This window comes from Artemia franciscana, chromosome 18 (genome assembly GCF_032884065.1).
Source record: "Artemia franciscana chromosome 18, ASM3288406v1, whole genome shotgun sequence".
In the NCBI taxonomy this organism is placed as follows: Eukaryota; Metazoa; Arthropoda; class Branchiopoda; order Anostraca; family Artemiidae; genus Artemia; species Artemia franciscana.
In genome coordinates, this window is record NC_088880.1 from 24,400,064 (window position 1) to 24,419,504 (window position 19,441).

A 19,441-nucleotide genomic window follows, 5' to 3' on the forward strand; every position below is an offset into this window, starting at 1 on the left:
TTCAGAGTTTACACCCTTACCATTTCCTAGCAATAAACTGTAGACGGCATAAAAAAAAATCCAACGTGCTGTTCCTACAATTTAAGTTTTTTTGTGAGAGAAAAATGACTGGAAACTTCAGCTAATTAGATACAATTTTTTTTAATTCTTAAAAAGAGCACTAGAATAAAAGAAGTAATCCATTCAAATGAACTGTCTTTCTGTTTTTCCCAACTGTTGATTTGATTTCTATTTTTTGAAGATATTAAAGCCTTTTAAAAAGCATCCATCACTCAGGTTAGGTCCCCTCCTCTGTGCAAGTAAAAATATCAATGCAATCTTCCTACGCAAAGTCTTTTCATAGTTAAAGAGAACCAGAAACGTTATTGATGAATCAGCCGAGATGAGCTGTATGGGTTAATTAGGCAGTCCAGGAGGTTTTGGGGGTAAGTTGCTCCGGTCCACATGCATTTGAAGGACTTGCGTGCATGTACGTTGCTGTTTCTAAAAATGTCTTTTTTGATGCTGTAGACTTCCGATTCGCTTTCAATTGAGCCCCCTTTTTAATAATTCTTTTATAGGTGCATTCCAAAAATTTTAAATTTATGTCTGAAATGCGCGTAAAAAAATTCTTTTGACATCAAAATTCTGTTTTAGAGGTTCGGTTTCCACTGAACAGAGCAGCTTTTTAAAGGATACAATTAAGGATTTGATTAACCAGATTGTTGCTATAATTTTTTTGGAAGGTATTTCGGTACATGTAATCATTTTTGTCGCATTGCTGTTTTATTTGTGTAAAATATTTGGCAAGTAGTCCTAATTTGTTTTTAAGTGTCATTTTTATTTATGTTGAAGCTATTTTTAAGTCCCGATAAATTCTTTTTGGATTCCGGTCATGTGCCATAAATTCTTTGCAGTGACGTGTAAAGGAGATTCAAATTTATTTATATAAAAAAAGATAAAGAAAAAAGAATGGCATGTTTGGCCTCAGTCCCTGGAATTGATCTACGTTTATTGCAAACTATTTGTTTGCGTGTCAACGCTGTTTCTTTTCCGTAATAGATTTGCACTTTTTCTAAGTCCGGATCGATTCATTTATCAGTGGTTGGTTTACTACAGCAATTGAAACAATGCAAGCAGGATGATGCAGTGTTGACATCTTTTCAGAACTTTTTTGGATGGTGTATAATGCTGATTCAATTTATTATCTGTTACATAGTATTCACCACGTTATTACCAATTAAAACGAAATGAACAATGGAAAAATGCATATGGTTTTCAATAAGACAAAAGAGAATTACCGAAAAACTTTTTTCGCTATAACAATTATAGTTCTAAATTTCGTCTGAATATTTTGGCTTAACCTCCGAATATTTTGGTCTTTATCAACAGGAGAAAAACAGAAAAAAACACTATATAAAATTAACAAAACATAAGAAAAGGAAAAAAACTAAGACCGTGTTTATTTCCCTTATCTTGTATTACGAATATTGATAGATATGAATGTGATGTTTTTCCCTACGTTCACAGACCATGGACCATGCATGTATTAATTAATTGGTATTAATAAAGTTGAAGTTGCAGAATTTAAAAGACTCTTAAGTAAAAATTAAATAAAAAAATGATGTTAAAAGAGATGCATGTATTAATTAATTGATATTAATCAAGTTGAAGTTGCAGAAGTTGAAAGACTAAATAAAAATTAAATAAAAAAACAAGTTTAAAAAAACTGAAAGTAAGGAGCGACATTAAAACTTAAAACAATCAGAAATTATTCCATATATGATTGGGGCTGTTCTCTCCTCAACACCCCGCTCTTTATGTTGAAGTTTGGCCATTTCTCACAACTCTACTTTATAAAACAATAAAAAACTTTAGCGTAAAGAGCGGGGTGTTGAGGAGGGGACAGCCTCTTTCATATACGGAATAATTTATGTTCGTTTTAAGTTTTAATAACGCTCCTTGCTTTCAGTAAAAGAAATCTTTAAAAGATATACGTAATAATTTATGTTCGTTTTAAGTTTAAATGCTGTTTCTTTCTCTAAAAGTTCGTGGTAAAAGAAGTTGGTAAAAGAACCCAGCTCAATAGTAACCGAAACTCTAAAAAACGGAATTTTGATACCAATAGTTACTTCAAAAGAATTAAATTTTAGTGCTGATTATAAATATATAAGTTTCATCAAGTTAGGCTTACCCATCAAAAATTACGAGCCTGAGAAAATTTGCCTTATTTTAAAAAATAGGGAAACAGTCCCTAAAAGTCATATAATGTTAACGAAAATCAAACCATCAAATCCAGCGTATCCGACAACCCTACTGTAGAAGTTTCAAGCTCCTATTTACAAAAATGTGGAATTTTGTATTTTTTGCCAGAAGACCTGTCACGGATGCGTGTTTATTTGTTTTTTTCCCCAGGGGTGATTGTATCGATCCTTTAGTCCTATAATTTCGCGAGAGGGCTCATTCTATCTCAATTAAAAGTTCTAGTGCTCTTTTTAAGTGATAAAAAATCGGAGGGCACCTAGGCCCCCTCCCACGCTCACTTTTTCCAAAAGTCACCGGATCAAAATTTTTAGATAGTCATTCTGTTCAGCATAGTCGAAAAACCTAATAACTATGGCTTTGAGGACGACTTAATCCCCCACAGTCCCCGTGGGAGGGGCTGAAAGTTACAAACTTTGACCAGTGTTTATATATAGTAATGGTTCTTTGGAAGTGTACAGACGTTTTCAGGGGGATTTTTTTGCTTTGGGGGGATTTGAGGGGGTGGTTACGTGGGAGGATATTTCCATGGGGGAAGATAATTTCAATGAAGGGGGCGCAGGATTTTCTAGAATTATTAAAAAAAACAATGAGAAAATAAATATGAAAAAGCTTTTTCAACTGAAAGTAAGGAGCAGCATTAAACTTGACACGAACAGAAAATATTATATATATATATATATATATATATATATATATATATATATATATATATATATATATATATATATATATATATATATATATATATATATATATATATATATATAGGGGGCTCGTCTCCTCCACGATACCTTGCTCTTTACACTAAAGTATTTTTAGTACTTTCAACTATTACTTCTACGACATTTGTGATTCAGGGGTCATTCTTAAAGAATTGGGACGGAAGTCAAGCTTTAGTGTAAAGAGCGAGATATTGAGGGGGGGGGGCGAACCCCCTCATATACATAATAAAAGTATACTAATATAGAAGTTCGTTACGTTAGTTAATTCGTAAGCTACGTATATTTATTATTAATAAAACGTTCTTAAAAAAATAAAAAGTTCTAGTTATTTTTTTAAGTAACCAAAAGCTGGAGGGCAACTAGGTCTCATCCCCCCCTTTTTCAAAATCATCCGATTAAAACTATGAGAAAGCCATTTAGCCAAAATAAATATTAATATGCAAATTTTGTTTTAAATATTCACGTGCGGTGAGCCAAAATCAAAACATGTATTAATTCAAAAATGTTCAGAAATCAAATTAAAAAATAACAATTTTTAAATCTTAAAAATTAAGGGCCAAAGCAAGAGCGTTGCCTCTTATAACATTCAACCATATTTATTCAATAATCTTTGGCATCTACATCTAATCAATATTCTTTACAACCAAGTGCAAAAGACTCGGTGAATGAGATTCTTGGCATAAAAAAATGACATAAAAAATAAGGTTTGAATGGTAAATTAAGGTTTCGATGTCAGAATATAGCTCTTGGGAAGAGAAATAAAATTGAAAAATGCGTGTATTATACTGAAATCTGCAGGCTATAAGACAAAGGGGAGCCTTCTAATGGTCATCATCTGTTGAAGGCGCACTAGTGAGTAGTCTCCTAATCCAATTAACTTCAGTCCAAAGAATAAATAAAATTGATAAATAAGATACATTTTTTACGGCGTGAAATATATAAGTGACTCAAGAGCTCTATTGCTAAAATGCTAAAAGCTTTAAAAACTGGGGTGGATTGACTTGCCTTATTAGTGGTTCAAATGAAATCATATACATGGTCAATGCACTTAAGGTAGCGGAGGATATTTGAAAGAACGCACATGGAGGCGAATTATTCGGAAGAATAAGAAACTAAGTGGAAAACACAGGGGATTTGAAGGTTTTGGAGGAGATTGGGCGTGCCTCTGCGTTCGTATCTGATGTACCGTCCCAAACATTGTCATGTCGAGAAGAAGAAAACAGCTAGCCAATATGAATTGAACCAGGAGAAAAACCAGTTCGTGTTATAGTAGTTTAATGCTTGGGTTTAAGTCATTTTAACACAGGGTTAGTTGTATTGTCATTCTGCCCTGAAATCAGACATTTTGTGGTAACAAACTGTAAATAAGGAGCGACTCGTGCTAATAGTAATCGAAACTTTAAAAAGCTTTGACGATGATAAATATATCAAACTAATCTGTTTTTATTTGGATTCAACATGAGTGAATTTCCTTAAGTTTAAGGTTACCCCATAAAATTTACAAGCACGAGAAAAATTACGCAATCTAAGTAAAAAGTGGTGAAACAACCCATAAACGGGTGATGTCTTAATAATAGTTGAAGCATCATATTCATCAACCTGTCTAATAGCTCTACTCAGGGATAGCCATTTGATTAAGGGATTATATGAAATCCTATTTCACTTTTAGTGGTCATGCTACCACATGGTGCCGCGTTCGTCCCCAAACTTATGTACTGTCCTTGCATAATGAAGCGCGCTATATATATGTTTATACAGTATTACTAACGGGTTTACGGGAATACATTACTGCACACCCGCTAGCTGAGGAAGATGAAAGGTCATTGGATAATTTTGGGGGAGAGGGTGCCAAAACCGTCAAAAGTGCAATGTTAGGGCCATACTTTGCCAATTTTTGTAAGTGGTTTTCCGATCAAAGCGGAGAGGGGATTCAACCTCTGGTAATTTCTCATTTGGAATAATGTATTTGGAGTACATTATATAATACGGATGCTATGGACAAATGGGTTCATTGCTATTACAGATGTAAAAATTTAGTGCACAGGGGTTAGTAGCAGGGGTAACTCCTTGGAATAAGCATGGAGCACATCAAAAACTGTACATAATTGTTGGCTAGTCTTTATATAAGGCTATTTGTATTGATACATTTTTCGTTTTATTAATTATATTTTATTATTTTGTTTCTTAATATGGCCCAATGCCTCTTTTTTGTAATAGATATTGAAGAGCGGGGGCGATTATCCTAAAAAATGGTGTGTTCCTAACAGATCATCCCTTAAAAATGTAAACATATCTTCCTTAGGATTTTTTTGTGTGTCTTGGGCTCTTTTTCAAAAGCTTTAAAGAGGTCATCGTTTTCTGGGATGATCTCAATTTTGAAAGCATTGTTTTACGAAAGTTAGGCTTTACCGTTAATAGTAAGGCGGTTAGGGTGGAACTTCCCCTCACGCCCAAAATCAATTTGCTCTCTACTAATTTGATGAAAGCACTGCTATGGTAACACTTCTGTGTTCCTATTACTACTACTAACAACTCACAGCAGCACTTACTTCCCCAGTGATTCCCCAAAGTTTCACTTCCCCATTTGATTCCGTGTTCTCCCATTGCATTTCTTGTGCTCCTTAAAACTAAGTCCATAAAAATGATCCATGTAAATGGGATAGGACACAACTTTGTTTAACTCCTGATTTAATACGAAATCACCTACTAGCCTCATTTCCTACCTTAACTGCAACAATGTTATTCTCATTCATAGCACTAATCCCTTTTATGTATCTGTCTGATACACCATACAAAGATAAGATCTTAGCTAGAGCTCTTCTATCAGCTGAATCAAACGCTTGCTTGTAATCTTTAAAACTGAGGACTAAAGGTGTTGATGACTTAGACACTTCTCACTTATCAACCTAAGAGTGAAAATCTGGTCGACACATCCTCTACCTTACCTAAAATCACACAGTTTTTTTTTAAAAACCTTATCTACAGCAAATTCTATAAAGTATCATCTTGCTAAGTGTTTTTTACCCGCAGAAACCAGGCTAATGGTCATTTAGGATTAATTAAGAAATAATTGTAATTTATCTTAAATCTTCATCGTCATTACGTGGCCGGTTCAATTGTCTGAATAGGTGTCCAGCCAGAATGATTTTCAACATATATTTATAACCTATTTTTAGATGAAGAGTATACAGACTGAATTTCAGCTTCAATAGTCCTATTCAAAGAAAACACAAATAGAATTTTAGGTCAGTCATAGCTTCACGTTAGTCCCAAGGAAAGAAACAAGATAAAGGATAAACAAATTAATTATTGCCAATTTATACAAAATTTATAACACACTTCACATGCCTCTTGAGTAGAAGAATTTGAACGGAAGGGATTAGTTTTTAATTAGAAAGTGTAACTTACCAATTACTTAATTATACTTATTTATGTATGTTTTATATTTGTTGTATTTTAAAATATATTTTAAATTATATTTTATAATTTTATAAATTATATTACTATTTTAGGTGTTCTTGTCTGTGACAAAGATCAATTCGCTTGTAAAGATGGCTTGAAGTGTATACCACTGAGATGGCGTTGTGATCAGTCCCCAGACTGTGCCGATGGCTCTGATGAGCCGCAGGATTGTAGTAAGTATCATCTTTTAAGTCCTTTTTTTGGAAATTTGCTTGTTTTCTTTTAAGAACACGTTTAGCCGAAGCCTTTCCTGGCTTTTAAGAACAAACGCGAATATCCCTCCCCCCGTATAGATTATTGTGGTAGTGCTCCTATAACTGTTTCTTTATGTTCTTAGTTATAATTGAAAAGACAGTTTTGTATGATTTAGGTTTAAGATTTATTTATGTTTGCTTTTTTATAACTTCTGATTTTGCTTTTCCTAAACTCACAATACTGATTTAATCAATAGTTTTTTTTTTCCACATAATAATTAAATTGCCAAATCTGTGTGAAAAAGGAAAAAAATAAGTAGAATGAAGTAATGAAATGGTAATTACATACCAAAATGTAATGTATTGTAGATATATATTTTATAAAAAATTAAATTATTTTGGATAATATATCCCTCCCCCCCTGTTTTTTGGAAGTGTTTCTGTTAAATTTATTTATTAATTTTAAGATTTATTTATATCTCCTTTCTTTAAATTTCATTCCTGATTTTGTTTCTCCTAAATATCATGTTTTTCTTCTCATACTTTAAAGATTCGCGTAATAACTAAATCCGTGTGAAAAAAAGAAGAAAAAAGTAATTCAGAAGTTATAGGATACCAAAATGCAAAAAATTGCTAATGTAAATATTTTGAAAAGAAATAAAAACAAAGATAGTCTACTAAAGGAATCAAAGCAATTGGTAGCGCATGAGGTGCATTAAAACTAATTTACTTCTTTTTCTATTTAAAGGCAGAATAGGAGATAGCTGATAAGATATTTATTTCGATACATTTCTATCACAAGCCCAAGGGCCGAATCCGAATTTTGGAGTAAAAAAACTGGCTCCAAAATTAGCCTACAATTGGGGCTATTGAAAAGGAATAATGCTAAGAAAACAATTCTCACTGCATAATATGGAGACAAATTGCAGTCCATATGTTTTCAAGGCGCTTCCACTGTACTTTATCCCCTCCCCCTAGTGTTGGAATATATAGCCCAAATTATATATTTTCCATGCGTTTTGCCATGCGTCACTCCAGTTTCAACCCCTGTACCCGTGAAGTGAATCAGTGCTGACGAAATCAATAAACGGAGAACCACTTGGGAAATATATAATTTGTGCTATATATTTTCACATTGGGGGGGGGGGAATTTATAGTGAAAGCGCCTTCAAAATATGTTAACTACAGTTTTTAAGTAAGAATCGTTTTCTTAGCATGCTTCATTTTTAATAGTCCCAGTTGTTAGCTAATACCGAAATGTTGTCTCTATTTATAAGCATTAATAAAAAAATTCGCATAACCAATGACGAAGAAGAGAGATTGATATAAGAAGAATAAAAATAATAAACAAAGAACTACAAGTCTAATGTCTTATCCGGGCTACGATGACGGCTTTTCAAAGGAATTTGACATTTGATTATAGATTCAAGCCATACATACCTGTAGAACAAGAATTAGTATAATCATTAATATCCATGTGGCTACAAATAAATTTTGATACCATAGTGTATCAGAATGTAACAGCCGGTGAAGAAAAGGAGAAAAGGGCAAATATTTCGACCGATTTCCTCGGTGAGAATTATCCTTGGGGAGGAAATTTTACGGAGGCTGGGTAAACTCTCCAAGGGGGATTTTATATTCAAGAAATTTGTTAGAAGTCATATACGAAATTTTTTTATTTGTCTTACTTTCTCATTGCCAACTCAATTTTACATATGAAAATGTTAAGGGGAACCTTCCACGGGAAATTTTACCGGGTTAGAATTGTCTAAAGTATCTTTCAGTTGGGGGAGGGGGATTTCCACGAGAGAAATTCTCCATAGGGGAGTTTCCACGGGATGAATTTCTAGAGGGAACTTTCTCTGGGAGCAAATTTCTACTATGGCATGGAGGAGGGGCTATTTGCGGGACAACTTTTCCACTGAAGAGGGGATTTCCCAGCTGATTCTAAGAACGACCAGAAGTTGAAGTATTGTCCCAGTGAAAGTGAGTTGGATTTATTTTTTTTTCATTTGATTAAACTTTGAGGTGAGAATTTGTTTATCTTAAGTTTTTTTTAAATACTAATCTTGATGATTTTGGTAGTACTAGAATTTAACAATAGGTTGGGGTGTGTTACTTTGAAAAAAAAATAATTAAAGATCAGAATTAAGGAGAGCGTCGTAAATAGGGCTATGACAAGTTTTCCTGGTACCTCAATTAAGGGTGACATTTGGTAGGATATAGTTCTCAATTTTGATCCGCCCCTCCTCTCCCCCCTGAAAACTAATGTGTAACCTTGAACATGAGCAAGTATATGAACTTGCGTTCAAACAAAACTAGAATATAATATTGACGGAATTGACTACAAAACGTCAGGTTCCGAAACCCTTATGTGTTTTCTAGGGCTATGTGAGTATGTGTGAGTGTATCAGAGGTTACTCTTAGGACACGATCAAGTCAGGATATTTTCACTCTCATTTTACGTAAGGGAAGTAATTGAATGAAAAATGCAAATACCCATTGTTATGTGTGGGATTTCTATAGATAGAAAAATAAAGGCCGAAAGATTTTTGAAAATTAAGATGTCCAGAAACGGCAGTTTACGATTAGTTCTAGTTCTTAGGTGAACATGAAGGTTAGAATATTTGTGATACAACAAGATAATCTTTGGTGACGTCTCTCCATGGTTCTATACAGAAATAACATCATCCGCAAAGCGACTCCGGAAGCGATGTTTCAGAGGAAAAGTGTTCAAAGCAGAGATTCCAATAAAATCCATGTAAAAAGCGATCAAGAAAGGTGAAAGTGTTACAAGGGAACCATGTATCAGCGCTTACAGCGCTATTTTTTAATTCTGATCTTTCGTATTCACTTAATCATATTTCGCAATTTCATGAAAATTTCAGTGCTACCAAACCTGTTCGAAGACTAATATTCAGAAAACCTTAATACGCAATAAATTCTCAATTACAAATTTAATTCTAATTCAACATGGGAGTTTCTTGTTCAGTTTTTTTTTCACCGCTGCTTCAGAAAGGATGTTTCCTCTTATATTTCATTTCTTTTAATATTCATCTTTTCTCGTCGTACTTCCTCGTTGTCTCGCTTTGAAATGTAAACCATGTTTTGCCCATGTGTAATAAATTAAAGAAACGTAATGCATAGGAATTTTATTGTACGACTCGCATCAATCTTGAAAAATTTAAAAACCTATTTCTGTATATACTTTCAGTTCATCCATAGTTTTGAGTTTAGCAGTGCTGGGGCCTGATCTAATTTTGCTTGTCACTTGAAAATAATAATAAGAAAAACATTGGTAGACCAAATCCGTTAAAGGGTAGACTATTAGCTACAAAACTAATATTTTGTTTCAATATTTTCTATCAATATATTCCCTTTCCAGTAAAGATTTTTTTTGCCTAAAGAAAATCTTTATTTTTGCATTTTCTCTTTGGATAACAAGTACTGTTGAATATTGATATATCCTACGTGCTTGTTAAGTTTCTCTGTAGCCCGAATCTTATGAACTTGAAATGAAATTTCCAATTTATCTTGTTACCTTGGAAACTCCCCGGGGAACTCGTAGCCTCCTCCGCTTAAATTTCATCCAGCCTTCCCTGGGAAAGGTCATTCATCTGAAATAGATCTTGTAAATGTATTCTAATGCTGAATATTATTAGAAAAGTTGATATTAGAGCGATAGAACTAGGCCATATCAGCTATTTTCAAATAGGTGGTTTAATTGTCATCTAAGGATCTGATCTGAGGAAGAGCAAGTTCTCCTTTTATGGTTCAAAATGTGTTTAAAAAAAGAAAATTATTAGAGAGTATCAAAAAAGGAAATTTCTTGTGCATTTGCTTTTCTTTGAGAACTCTTTGCTCTCACCACTCCCCCAACCCTCCCAGAGGTAAAACTAAAATGTTTATTGTTCTATTAGACCCTATGCAACCAACGCCTCAAGACTACAAAACAATCTTTGTGCCTTTGTGTTACTAATACTCCAAACAAGTAAACTAGTTCATTTAAGAAAAATAGCTGTTTGAATTCTGCTAATTGTGTATTCTGAGGAGGTAAGTCTTGTATTTTTCTCTTCTGTCTGACAAATGATATGGAGTCTAACTCACGTGGAGCACACAAATTACAAAAAGGGACTTGGTTCACTTCCATGCTGAATCTTCAATACATTTCTAATTAATTGGTAAATTAAAACCGTATGCATCAAAACTACTAAACAATCTTTGTGCCTTTTCATTACTTATATTCTAAAAAGTGAATTAGTGCATTTATAACAAAATAACTATTGAATTCTGCTTATATTTGTTTAGTGTACGTTATAATTGTTATTTGTGTATCTTGTATTTTTGTCTTTAACCTGGCAAAGTTTCGCATATGTTGTTTAGTTAGAACAGTCGTTGCTAGAACCCTTCCTCTTCGGCCAGGGGATGATGACGCACTACCGCTAGTTTTCGAGGATGTTCTTAGTTTGCCAGATTATGGAGAACAGGGTGCACAGACATGGCACCATTGCAGGCTCTGCTTATTTTTGCAGCTCCGAGTTTGGGTCATGTATATAAGCAGCTTTATTATTCTTCAATCCTTTTAAAGCATTTATATTTCTGAAGGGTTGAAAACTCATCTGGAGGAACGTCTGCTTCAGGTCTTTGACAGCTGGGCTGGATGCCACTATTATCAAGAGGTGCAGGCTTATTGTCGTATCCCTTCATCAGAAAGAAATGACTCATGCCTAGACTGGTCTGACCCTGATGAGGGGTTTTGGTTTTGTGAGGTCTTGGAGATGCTTTAAGAGACTACCCATGTCTTTCCTTTTTGTTGCTAGTCCGATTCCAACAGCTTTCTTTGTAACGAACTGGGTTTGCTACTGGTAAATGAGCTTGCTCCACGCTCCGTTAAGTCTTCAATGGGTGGCCATGTCCCCAAAGAGTCTTGTCTTCTCTCGTTGCTCTTCGATCTGGAGTATTTCATTGGGTTCACCAAGCTTTTGTCGGGAAACTCCTCTTGCTCAACACTAGCTGCGTTGCAACCCTGGTTTTCGTTTTGAAACCCTTTCAAGCGGCCTCGCTGCTACTAAGTGCCAAGGAGCCCGAAGTCATTTGATGACTTGACAGCATACTTCGGGTGAGTATTTGGCTCCTTTGATTTTCCAACTTCTGCAACGGCGTTTTTTTTTTTTCTCGGTCGGATGCTTTTACGTTGAAAATAGGTGTTCGCGATGACAAGGTAATGAGGTCAGTTTAGGTCACGTAGGAAAATCATTAGAGGGGGGGTGTTGCTACAAGATATCTGGACAGACCTGAATAGAATTCTTCCTTAGTTGCACCATTATAATCATTTGTCGAGTCATCTTCTATGCTTTTGTTAAAACCTTGTTTGTCTATCAGATAGAGTTTTTTGCAGGAATAAGACTTTGAAAGTGGACTGTGTGCTAAGTAGCTGTTTCAAAGCCCTGAGTCCTCAGCATATCCGTGGACGGGTGATTGTTGAGATCTTGAAAGGGTGTCTGCATCTGAGGCTGAATTGTCATTTTTTGTACTGTTGATTTTCAGGTTAAGGATCCTTATCCCAGGTAACCTAGATACCGAGATTCCCCTGGGTGGGCTCCTCCTGTCTCGTAAGGTTGTGGCCCCCCTGGTCAGAGTGTTTAATTAGGGAAAAGCCATCGTATCCAAAGGTACTTGCCCAGCATACAGATATTTCCGACCAATTTCAATTACTTTCAAATGTTTTAGGTAAGCACACGTTCAATGATTTGTAGTAAAATATTGTGATTTTTTATGTATTATTCTTATTTTAAAATTTGATTCTGTTATTAATGAACAAATTCAATTGCAGAACCAAAAAAGTGCCCACCGCGAAGTTTCCAATGTCCATTAACAAAAAAGTGTATATCCAAATACTGGGTGTGCGATGGGGAACCAGACTGTGGGCAGATGCAAAATGGTACAATTGACAATGGGGACGAAGACCCAAAAAGATGTAAGATTTTTTCGGTATCTTTCTTATTCCACGTCTAAATTGTGAGTAAAGCTGAAATTACGAGTGACAAGGAAAATACAGGAGAATAGAAATCTGGGATTTCAAACTGAATGTTTGTATTCAGTTTTGTACTATAACTTTAAGCTATGACTAACTGCAAAAATCTAAAGAAGTAGGGGCTACTTTAATTATAACATATATCGGTGTTTTCGCTATTCCCAGCTTACCATGAATCTCCCCGAAAGTGTCCGTAACATCCACCCAGTCACTAGTCGGAAAGCAATTACTTGAAGTTAAAGCTGAGCAGAAAATGGTGCTTCCTGAAATCTCCCTGAAAATTAACGTCCTGCATTTCGAATTAACGTGTCTATATTTACGGATGTCGGTCTTCGGGGAGATCTTGCAAAAAAAAAAAATAATAAAAGGGTTTCCGCTTCACTTTCTGAGGTTTCCCTAAATTTCCATGAACGGAAAGAGTTTCTCCGAAAATCAACGTTTTGTATTCCGCTTTAATGTCTGCTCATTTATCTGTGGGGACTTTGAAAATATTCTATTTGGGAAAATTTTGGGATAATGGAAGTATTGACATGTTAAGGGGTTCCCCATTAATTTTCTGAGCCTATCTTGAATTTCCCAGAGGGAGATGGAGTTCTACAAAACCTCCCCAAAAATTAACGTTTTGTATTTTGTGTGAACATTGTGCATTTACGGATGCTGATTTTCTCTGATATTTTGCTTAAAATTAAATTTCCATCTAGAGAAAATTCGGAGAAACCTCAAAAATTCAGGGATAATGGAAGTACTAACTCATCGACTTAAATAAAAATATTCAAAATTAAGTAAAAAATTAAATAAAGTAAAAATTGAAATAGAAGTAAGTAAAATAGGAATCAAGTAAATAACAAATATTAATGAGTAAAATATCAAGCAATAAAATAATTTGTTTAAATGAGGATTAAAATACTGCAAAAAGCAAATACGACATCTTACGACTGCCAAAGTGGATTTTTGTTTTAGTAAGTATCTGCTTCTTACCAAACCAATATTTTTTTGCTAAGTGCCTTTCTGCAAGAGCAGAACCCGCTGAAAAACTCGATTTCTAAATAAATTTAGCGTTTTGTTAAAAACAATGCACCAAGAATAGTGACAATGAAATCATTACGTTAAAAATTGGTTAAGCGGGCTCAGCTATGTATGTCTTAAATAATTCAGAAAAATCGAGATTTAATTTTTTAATGAGAAAAGCCTGCATACATAGTCTGGTACTACCCATTTGTTTTGAAAAAAGCATTGTAGTACCCTACGAGTGGCCTGTTTCAGATATTGTCAATTTTTCATTCGTTTACCATGTTGGTACTGAAACAGGAAATTAGGATATGTTTGACCTTGTTGATATACCATCTCAAATAAATGGTTTTTATGGCACTTGGTATTAAGCAAGTGACATATAGCAATCGCAAATTCTGTCGGTCTGTCGGTCCCGGTTTTGCTACTTTAGGCACTTCCAGGTAAGCTAGGACGATGAAATTTGGCAAGCACATCAGGGACCGGACCAGATTAAATTAGAAATAGTCGTCCCGATTTGACCATCTGGGGGGGGGGGGGGAGTGGGGGGCCGGTTAATTCGGAAAAAATGAAGTATTTTTAACTTATGAGCGGGTGATGGGATCTTAATGAAATTTGATGTTTGGAATGATATTGTGTCTCAGAGCTCTTGTTTTAAATCCCGATCGGATCTGATGGCATTGGGAGGAGTTGGAGGGGGGAACCTAAAATCTTGGAAAACACTTAGAGTGGAGGGATTTGAATGAAACTTGATGGGAAAAATAAGAACAAGTCCCAGATACATGATTGACATAATCGGAACAGATCCGCTCTCTTTGGCGTAGTTGGGGGGGGGGATTATGAAAAATTAGAAAAATGAGGTATTTTTAACTTACGAACGGGTGATCGGATCTCAATGAAATTTGAAGTTTAGAAGGATTTCGTGTCTTAGAGCTCTTATTTTAAATCCCGACCGGATCTGGTGACATTGGGGGGGGGGGAGTTGGGAGGGGGAAACCTAACACTTGGAAAACACTTAGAGTGGAGGGATCGGGATGAAACTTGGTGGGAAAAATAAACACAAGTCCTAGATAGATGATTGACATAAATGGAACGGATCCGCTCTCTTATGTGCGGATATCTTATGGATATCATGTCTCAAAGCTCTTATTTTAAATCCTGACCGGATCTGGTGACATTGGGGGAAGTTTGGGGTGGGGGAACCTAAAATCATGGAAAACGCTTAGAGTGGAGGGATCGGGATGAAACTTGGTGGGAAAAATAAGCAGAAGTCTTATATACGTGATTTACATTATTGGAACGGATCCGCTCTATTTGGGAGGGGGGGGGGGGTAATTGTGAAAAATAAGAAAAAATGAAGTATTCTTAATTTACGAAGGAATGATCGGATCTTCATGAAACTTAATATTTAGAAGGACCTTGTAACTCAGATCTCTTATTTTAAATCTCAACCGGATCAAGCGTAATTGGGGGGGGGATTAGTTGGGGGGACCGGAAATCTTAGAAAATACTTAAAGCGGTGAGATCAGGATGAAACTGGATGGGAAGAATAGAAACCTGTCTAAGATACGTGACTGACATAACCGGACCGGATCTGCTCTCTTTGGTGGACTTGGGGGGGGGGGGTAATTTTGAAAATTGAGGTATTTATAACTTACGAAAGGGTGGCCAGATCTTAATTAAATTGGATATTAAGATGGATCTTGTGCTTTAAAGTTCTAAGTTTAAATTCCGACCAGATCCTGTGACATTGGGGGGAGTTGGAGGGGGAAACCGGAATTCTTGGAAAAAGTGAAAATTGGGGTATTTTTATCTTACGAATAGATGATCGGATCTTAATGAAATTTGATTTTAAAAAGAATTCATGTCTCAGAGCTCTTATTTCAAATCCCGACCAGATCTTTTGACTTTGGGGGGAGTTGGAGGGGGAAATCTTGGAAAAACACTTGGAGTGGAGGAATCGGGATGAAGCTTGGTGGATAGAATAAACAAATGTCCTTGATACATGATTGACAGAATCGTACTGTATTCGCTCTCTTTGGGGGAGTTGGGGGGAGGGGTTCAGTGATTTGGCGAGTTTGGTGCTTCTGGACGTGCTAGGACGATGAAAATTGGTAGGCGTGTCAGGGAGCTGCACGGTTTGACTTGATATAGTCGTTTTCCCAGATTCGACCATCTTGGGGGCTAAAGGGAGAGGAAAAATTAGAAAAAATTAGGTATTTATAACTTACGTGGGTGATCGGATCTAAATTAATTTTGATATTTAGAAGGACTTCGTGACTCAGAGCTCTTATTTTAAATCCTGACCGGCATTAAGCCTCTTATTTTCCTTTTTAAATTAATCTGTTGATTCATAGAAATTTGTTAGAGCTCATACCATATGATCTCTTAGCTCTTAGCTCTTCTCGCCTCGTCACAAGTGCCATATGAGCTCTTAGCTCTTGTTCTGAAGCTATATGAGTGATAACTTTGAATTTTATATCTGATTATAATCCTCTTGTGTTTTTCCTTCCAGAAGTTGGTTAATTATTATTTTTTTGCTTAGAGTATTCGATGTCGTTTGTGTGCTGTTCTTTTCTTTCTTTTCATTTCTTTGTGTTTCGTACGGGCTTACGGGGTACGGGCTCAAATTGGCTTCTAGAACAGCATTTAGTACATGGTGGACAAAGTTTTTGTTGATTTTTCTATATTAGTTTCTATTCCAAAAATTTATCCACATATGAGTAAGTGAATAAAATTATTATCTCAAAATTTTATTTGAATGTGCTAGGGGGTTCGGAGGGAGACAGGGGTAACAGAATAAACCTCCGATCACTTTTGATTCTTAAGAAGGGCATTGGAAATTATAATTTTTATTGAATGAGATCCTTCAAAGTTCCTCTGACAACCCCAGCAATACGAAGTGACTGGGCGGAAAACAACCAACAAATAAATAATACAGTGAAGATAAATGACTCTTTGCTTAAGCTCCTTTAGGGCTCTACCTTTGCTTTTATTCCGTAATTCATATTCTACTTATGCTTTCATTAATTTGAATTGTTCTTTTTATTGGCCACTATGCTACTGTTTTTCCCTGTTTTTATCACCGTGTTGAATTTTTAGACTTATTAATCATAACATTGTCTGTGTTTTGCTAGTTTCTGGATGCTGTGTCGATTTTTGCTGTATTTCTTTAATGCTTAGCAATTATATGCCCAGGATCTATGAAAACCATGATGAAGCAAGCTAGCAGCTCTATCCTCTTTTGGATGCACTTTTCATAGAATTCTGTATCTTCAGTTGTTCTATTATTCATTTTTGTTTTCCAATGTAAATTTTCTGTTTTCTTAGTTGAATTCACCTTTTGATATCTTTATTTATATTCTTCATTGTCGAGATCCCAGTTCATTTATTTACAGCCTAGCTTTCATAGTTGAACTCACCTTCTAATATCTTTATTTATGTTTTTTCGTCATTTCCAGGGATTAAAAGTCCTCAATTAATTTATTTATAGCTTATGAAGTGAAGTAATTCACTTTTCAAATTTTCAACTTATTAACTTTTTCTGTTACTTTTCAACTTTACATAATTCTTATACGATTTTGTCTCCATGCAAACAGTCGGCATAAAAACCTTTTTGCTATACGAGCAAAAAGTCAAGATTCGACTTTTGCCCGGTGCAAAAAGTCAAAAGATCATATGATTTTACTGTTTTTCATAAAGAACGAAAGTCAGATTAGGAATTAGACTTCAGTGAAAATTTTGACAAAGAAAATGCTTATGCAAAGAGGAGTTGCAGTTAAGATGTATAATCTTAATTTATGTAATTTGTAAGTATCTGTAACATCCACCCAATCACTAGTTTGAAAACAATTATGTGATGTTATCAAATGGGTAACGGTGCCAAGTATTTTCCTAGTACTTTGACAATCGGAGTTATTGATTTTTCAGATGCTCACAAGAGAGTATACACTTTTTTAGTCTGCAGCAAGCGAGTATTTTTCATTGTAAAGGTTTTCTGTGCTCACATTATTTACGGAACTATTTTTAATTTATTAATACTGCTATTTTATTTACCACTATTTGATTTATTCTTACTAATAATTTCAATACTTTACTAGGTCAGCATTTGAACGTGTGCACGAAAAACCAGTTTCGATGTTTAAATGTAACAGGATGCGTTCCACTTGAGGTGGTGTGTAATGATGCACCAGATTGTGTTGATGGTTCCGATGAAGGAGACTTTTGTAGTAAGTAGTCATTAGCAACCATTCAAAGGTTTGGGTTTTGTACAGAGTGAAGCAAAGGCTCCAATATGGTTCTTTTTTCCTACACGTTCAGAACTATTATTTACATGTTATTTACACTGCATTTCATCTATTTTTTACTTATGCTTGTATCATTAAACTATAACTTACTATATTACATTAAATTTAATATTTAGAACGTATTTGTATTGTCTGCTGACTTTTACAGTCATTTGGGCTATTGAGAGCAGTGGTGCCACTCGGCGGTGGGATATTGACCACAAAAGTTGTTAGCCCCTCTCCTATCTATATTTTGAAAATACCCTTATTTGGTGTTTTCATTGAAAATCGCTTTTGTGGTATTTTCAAAGAAAAAACCGAGAAAAACCTCCAGATTTGCAAAATACAAATTCCTCCCCCCCGCTCGGATTTCTATGACGATGTAAAAATACATTTTAAAAGTTTTCTCTTTTAGAGCGATAATCTCCTACAGGAAAAACTACACATTGCTCAAAATAAAAACTGTTTTCATTAAAGTGCAAATTGAGTTCTGATCTTTAGAAGATGCACTGGGGGGGGAGGGTGATCAGCCCTACACCACATTGTGGTAGTTTCTGCTCTCTCTAGGTTTGACTAGGCTATTTATTGTAATTTCTGTTTGTCTTGGGTTTCATTCATTTATTAATAGTGATTTGTGGTCGCTCTAAATATTATTAATTATACGAAATATTATTGAAATGCTCCCTTGAAATATTTATTGACTTCATTTCAACTGTTCTTTGGTTTAATGTAGTTCTTTACTTTTCTTTGAGAAACTTGTTTTGTGGCAAAAGTTTTTAAAAATTAATTCCAAGGAAATATTCATATGACCGTAAAAAGTAAATAAACGTAGTTAGAAACTAACTTTAAAAAAGGGTAAAAAGTAGCATCAATTAAACTGGCGTTTTAGTGAACCAGGTATTGAAAATCCTTCTTATGAGCTATTTTGAGCTATACCCCTTTTGAGCTATTACGATTGATGTAAGTTAATAATGTGCCTTTTTTTTTACTTTTTGTAGTTTTAAAGCAGGAGACCTAGTTTTTCACCGAATATATTCCAGATCTTGGCCTACCTGAGCTGAGCTACTGAAATTCTAGGAATTTCTATGCACCAGCTTTAGAGTTTATACTAGCCACCGACTTATAGTGGAGGGTACGAGGCTAAACCAAATGGGCTCAATATTTACATTTATTTTAAAAAAAAGTAATCAAATTCATTAAAACGCTCTTTTAAATACCTTAGGGTATATTTGTGACTGTTTCACATTATAGTTGGAAATATCATACCCGAAAATCAAAATTCCTGGCTGACCTAGCTGTCCCTCTTGTCGATAGAGGACAAAGAATTATCGGTTATGTGACTGTCAAATTGCTCTACCTTATCTACTTGATATGGACAATTTTCTTTTGTTCGTCTCAAAATTAAGACAGAGGCAAGATTACTTTGGAGGTCTCGAGACTTTGGAGCTCATTAATCTCTCCAGCAGAACATTTGGTAGAACTTTTTCTTTT

The 19,441-nt window shown here is 35.0% G+C and overlaps 1 protein-coding gene across 1 annotated transcript in view; it reads left to right on the top strand.

The window, feature by feature from the left end:
• Positions 1-19,441, top strand: part of LOC136038406 (low-density lipoprotein receptor-related protein 1-like) — a 99,976-nt gene that overhangs the window by 22,992 nt on the left and 57,543 nt on the right. Inside the window, exons 3-5 of the mRNA XM_065721479.1 lie at positions 6,479-6,601; positions 12,456-12,599; positions 17,765-17,893. Coding sequence (XP_065577551.1) covers positions 6,479-6,601; positions 12,456-12,599; positions 17,765-17,893 — 396 coding nt within the window. The remainder of the gene's footprint in view (positions 1-6,478; positions 6,602-12,455; positions 12,600-17,764; positions 17,894-19,441) is intronic.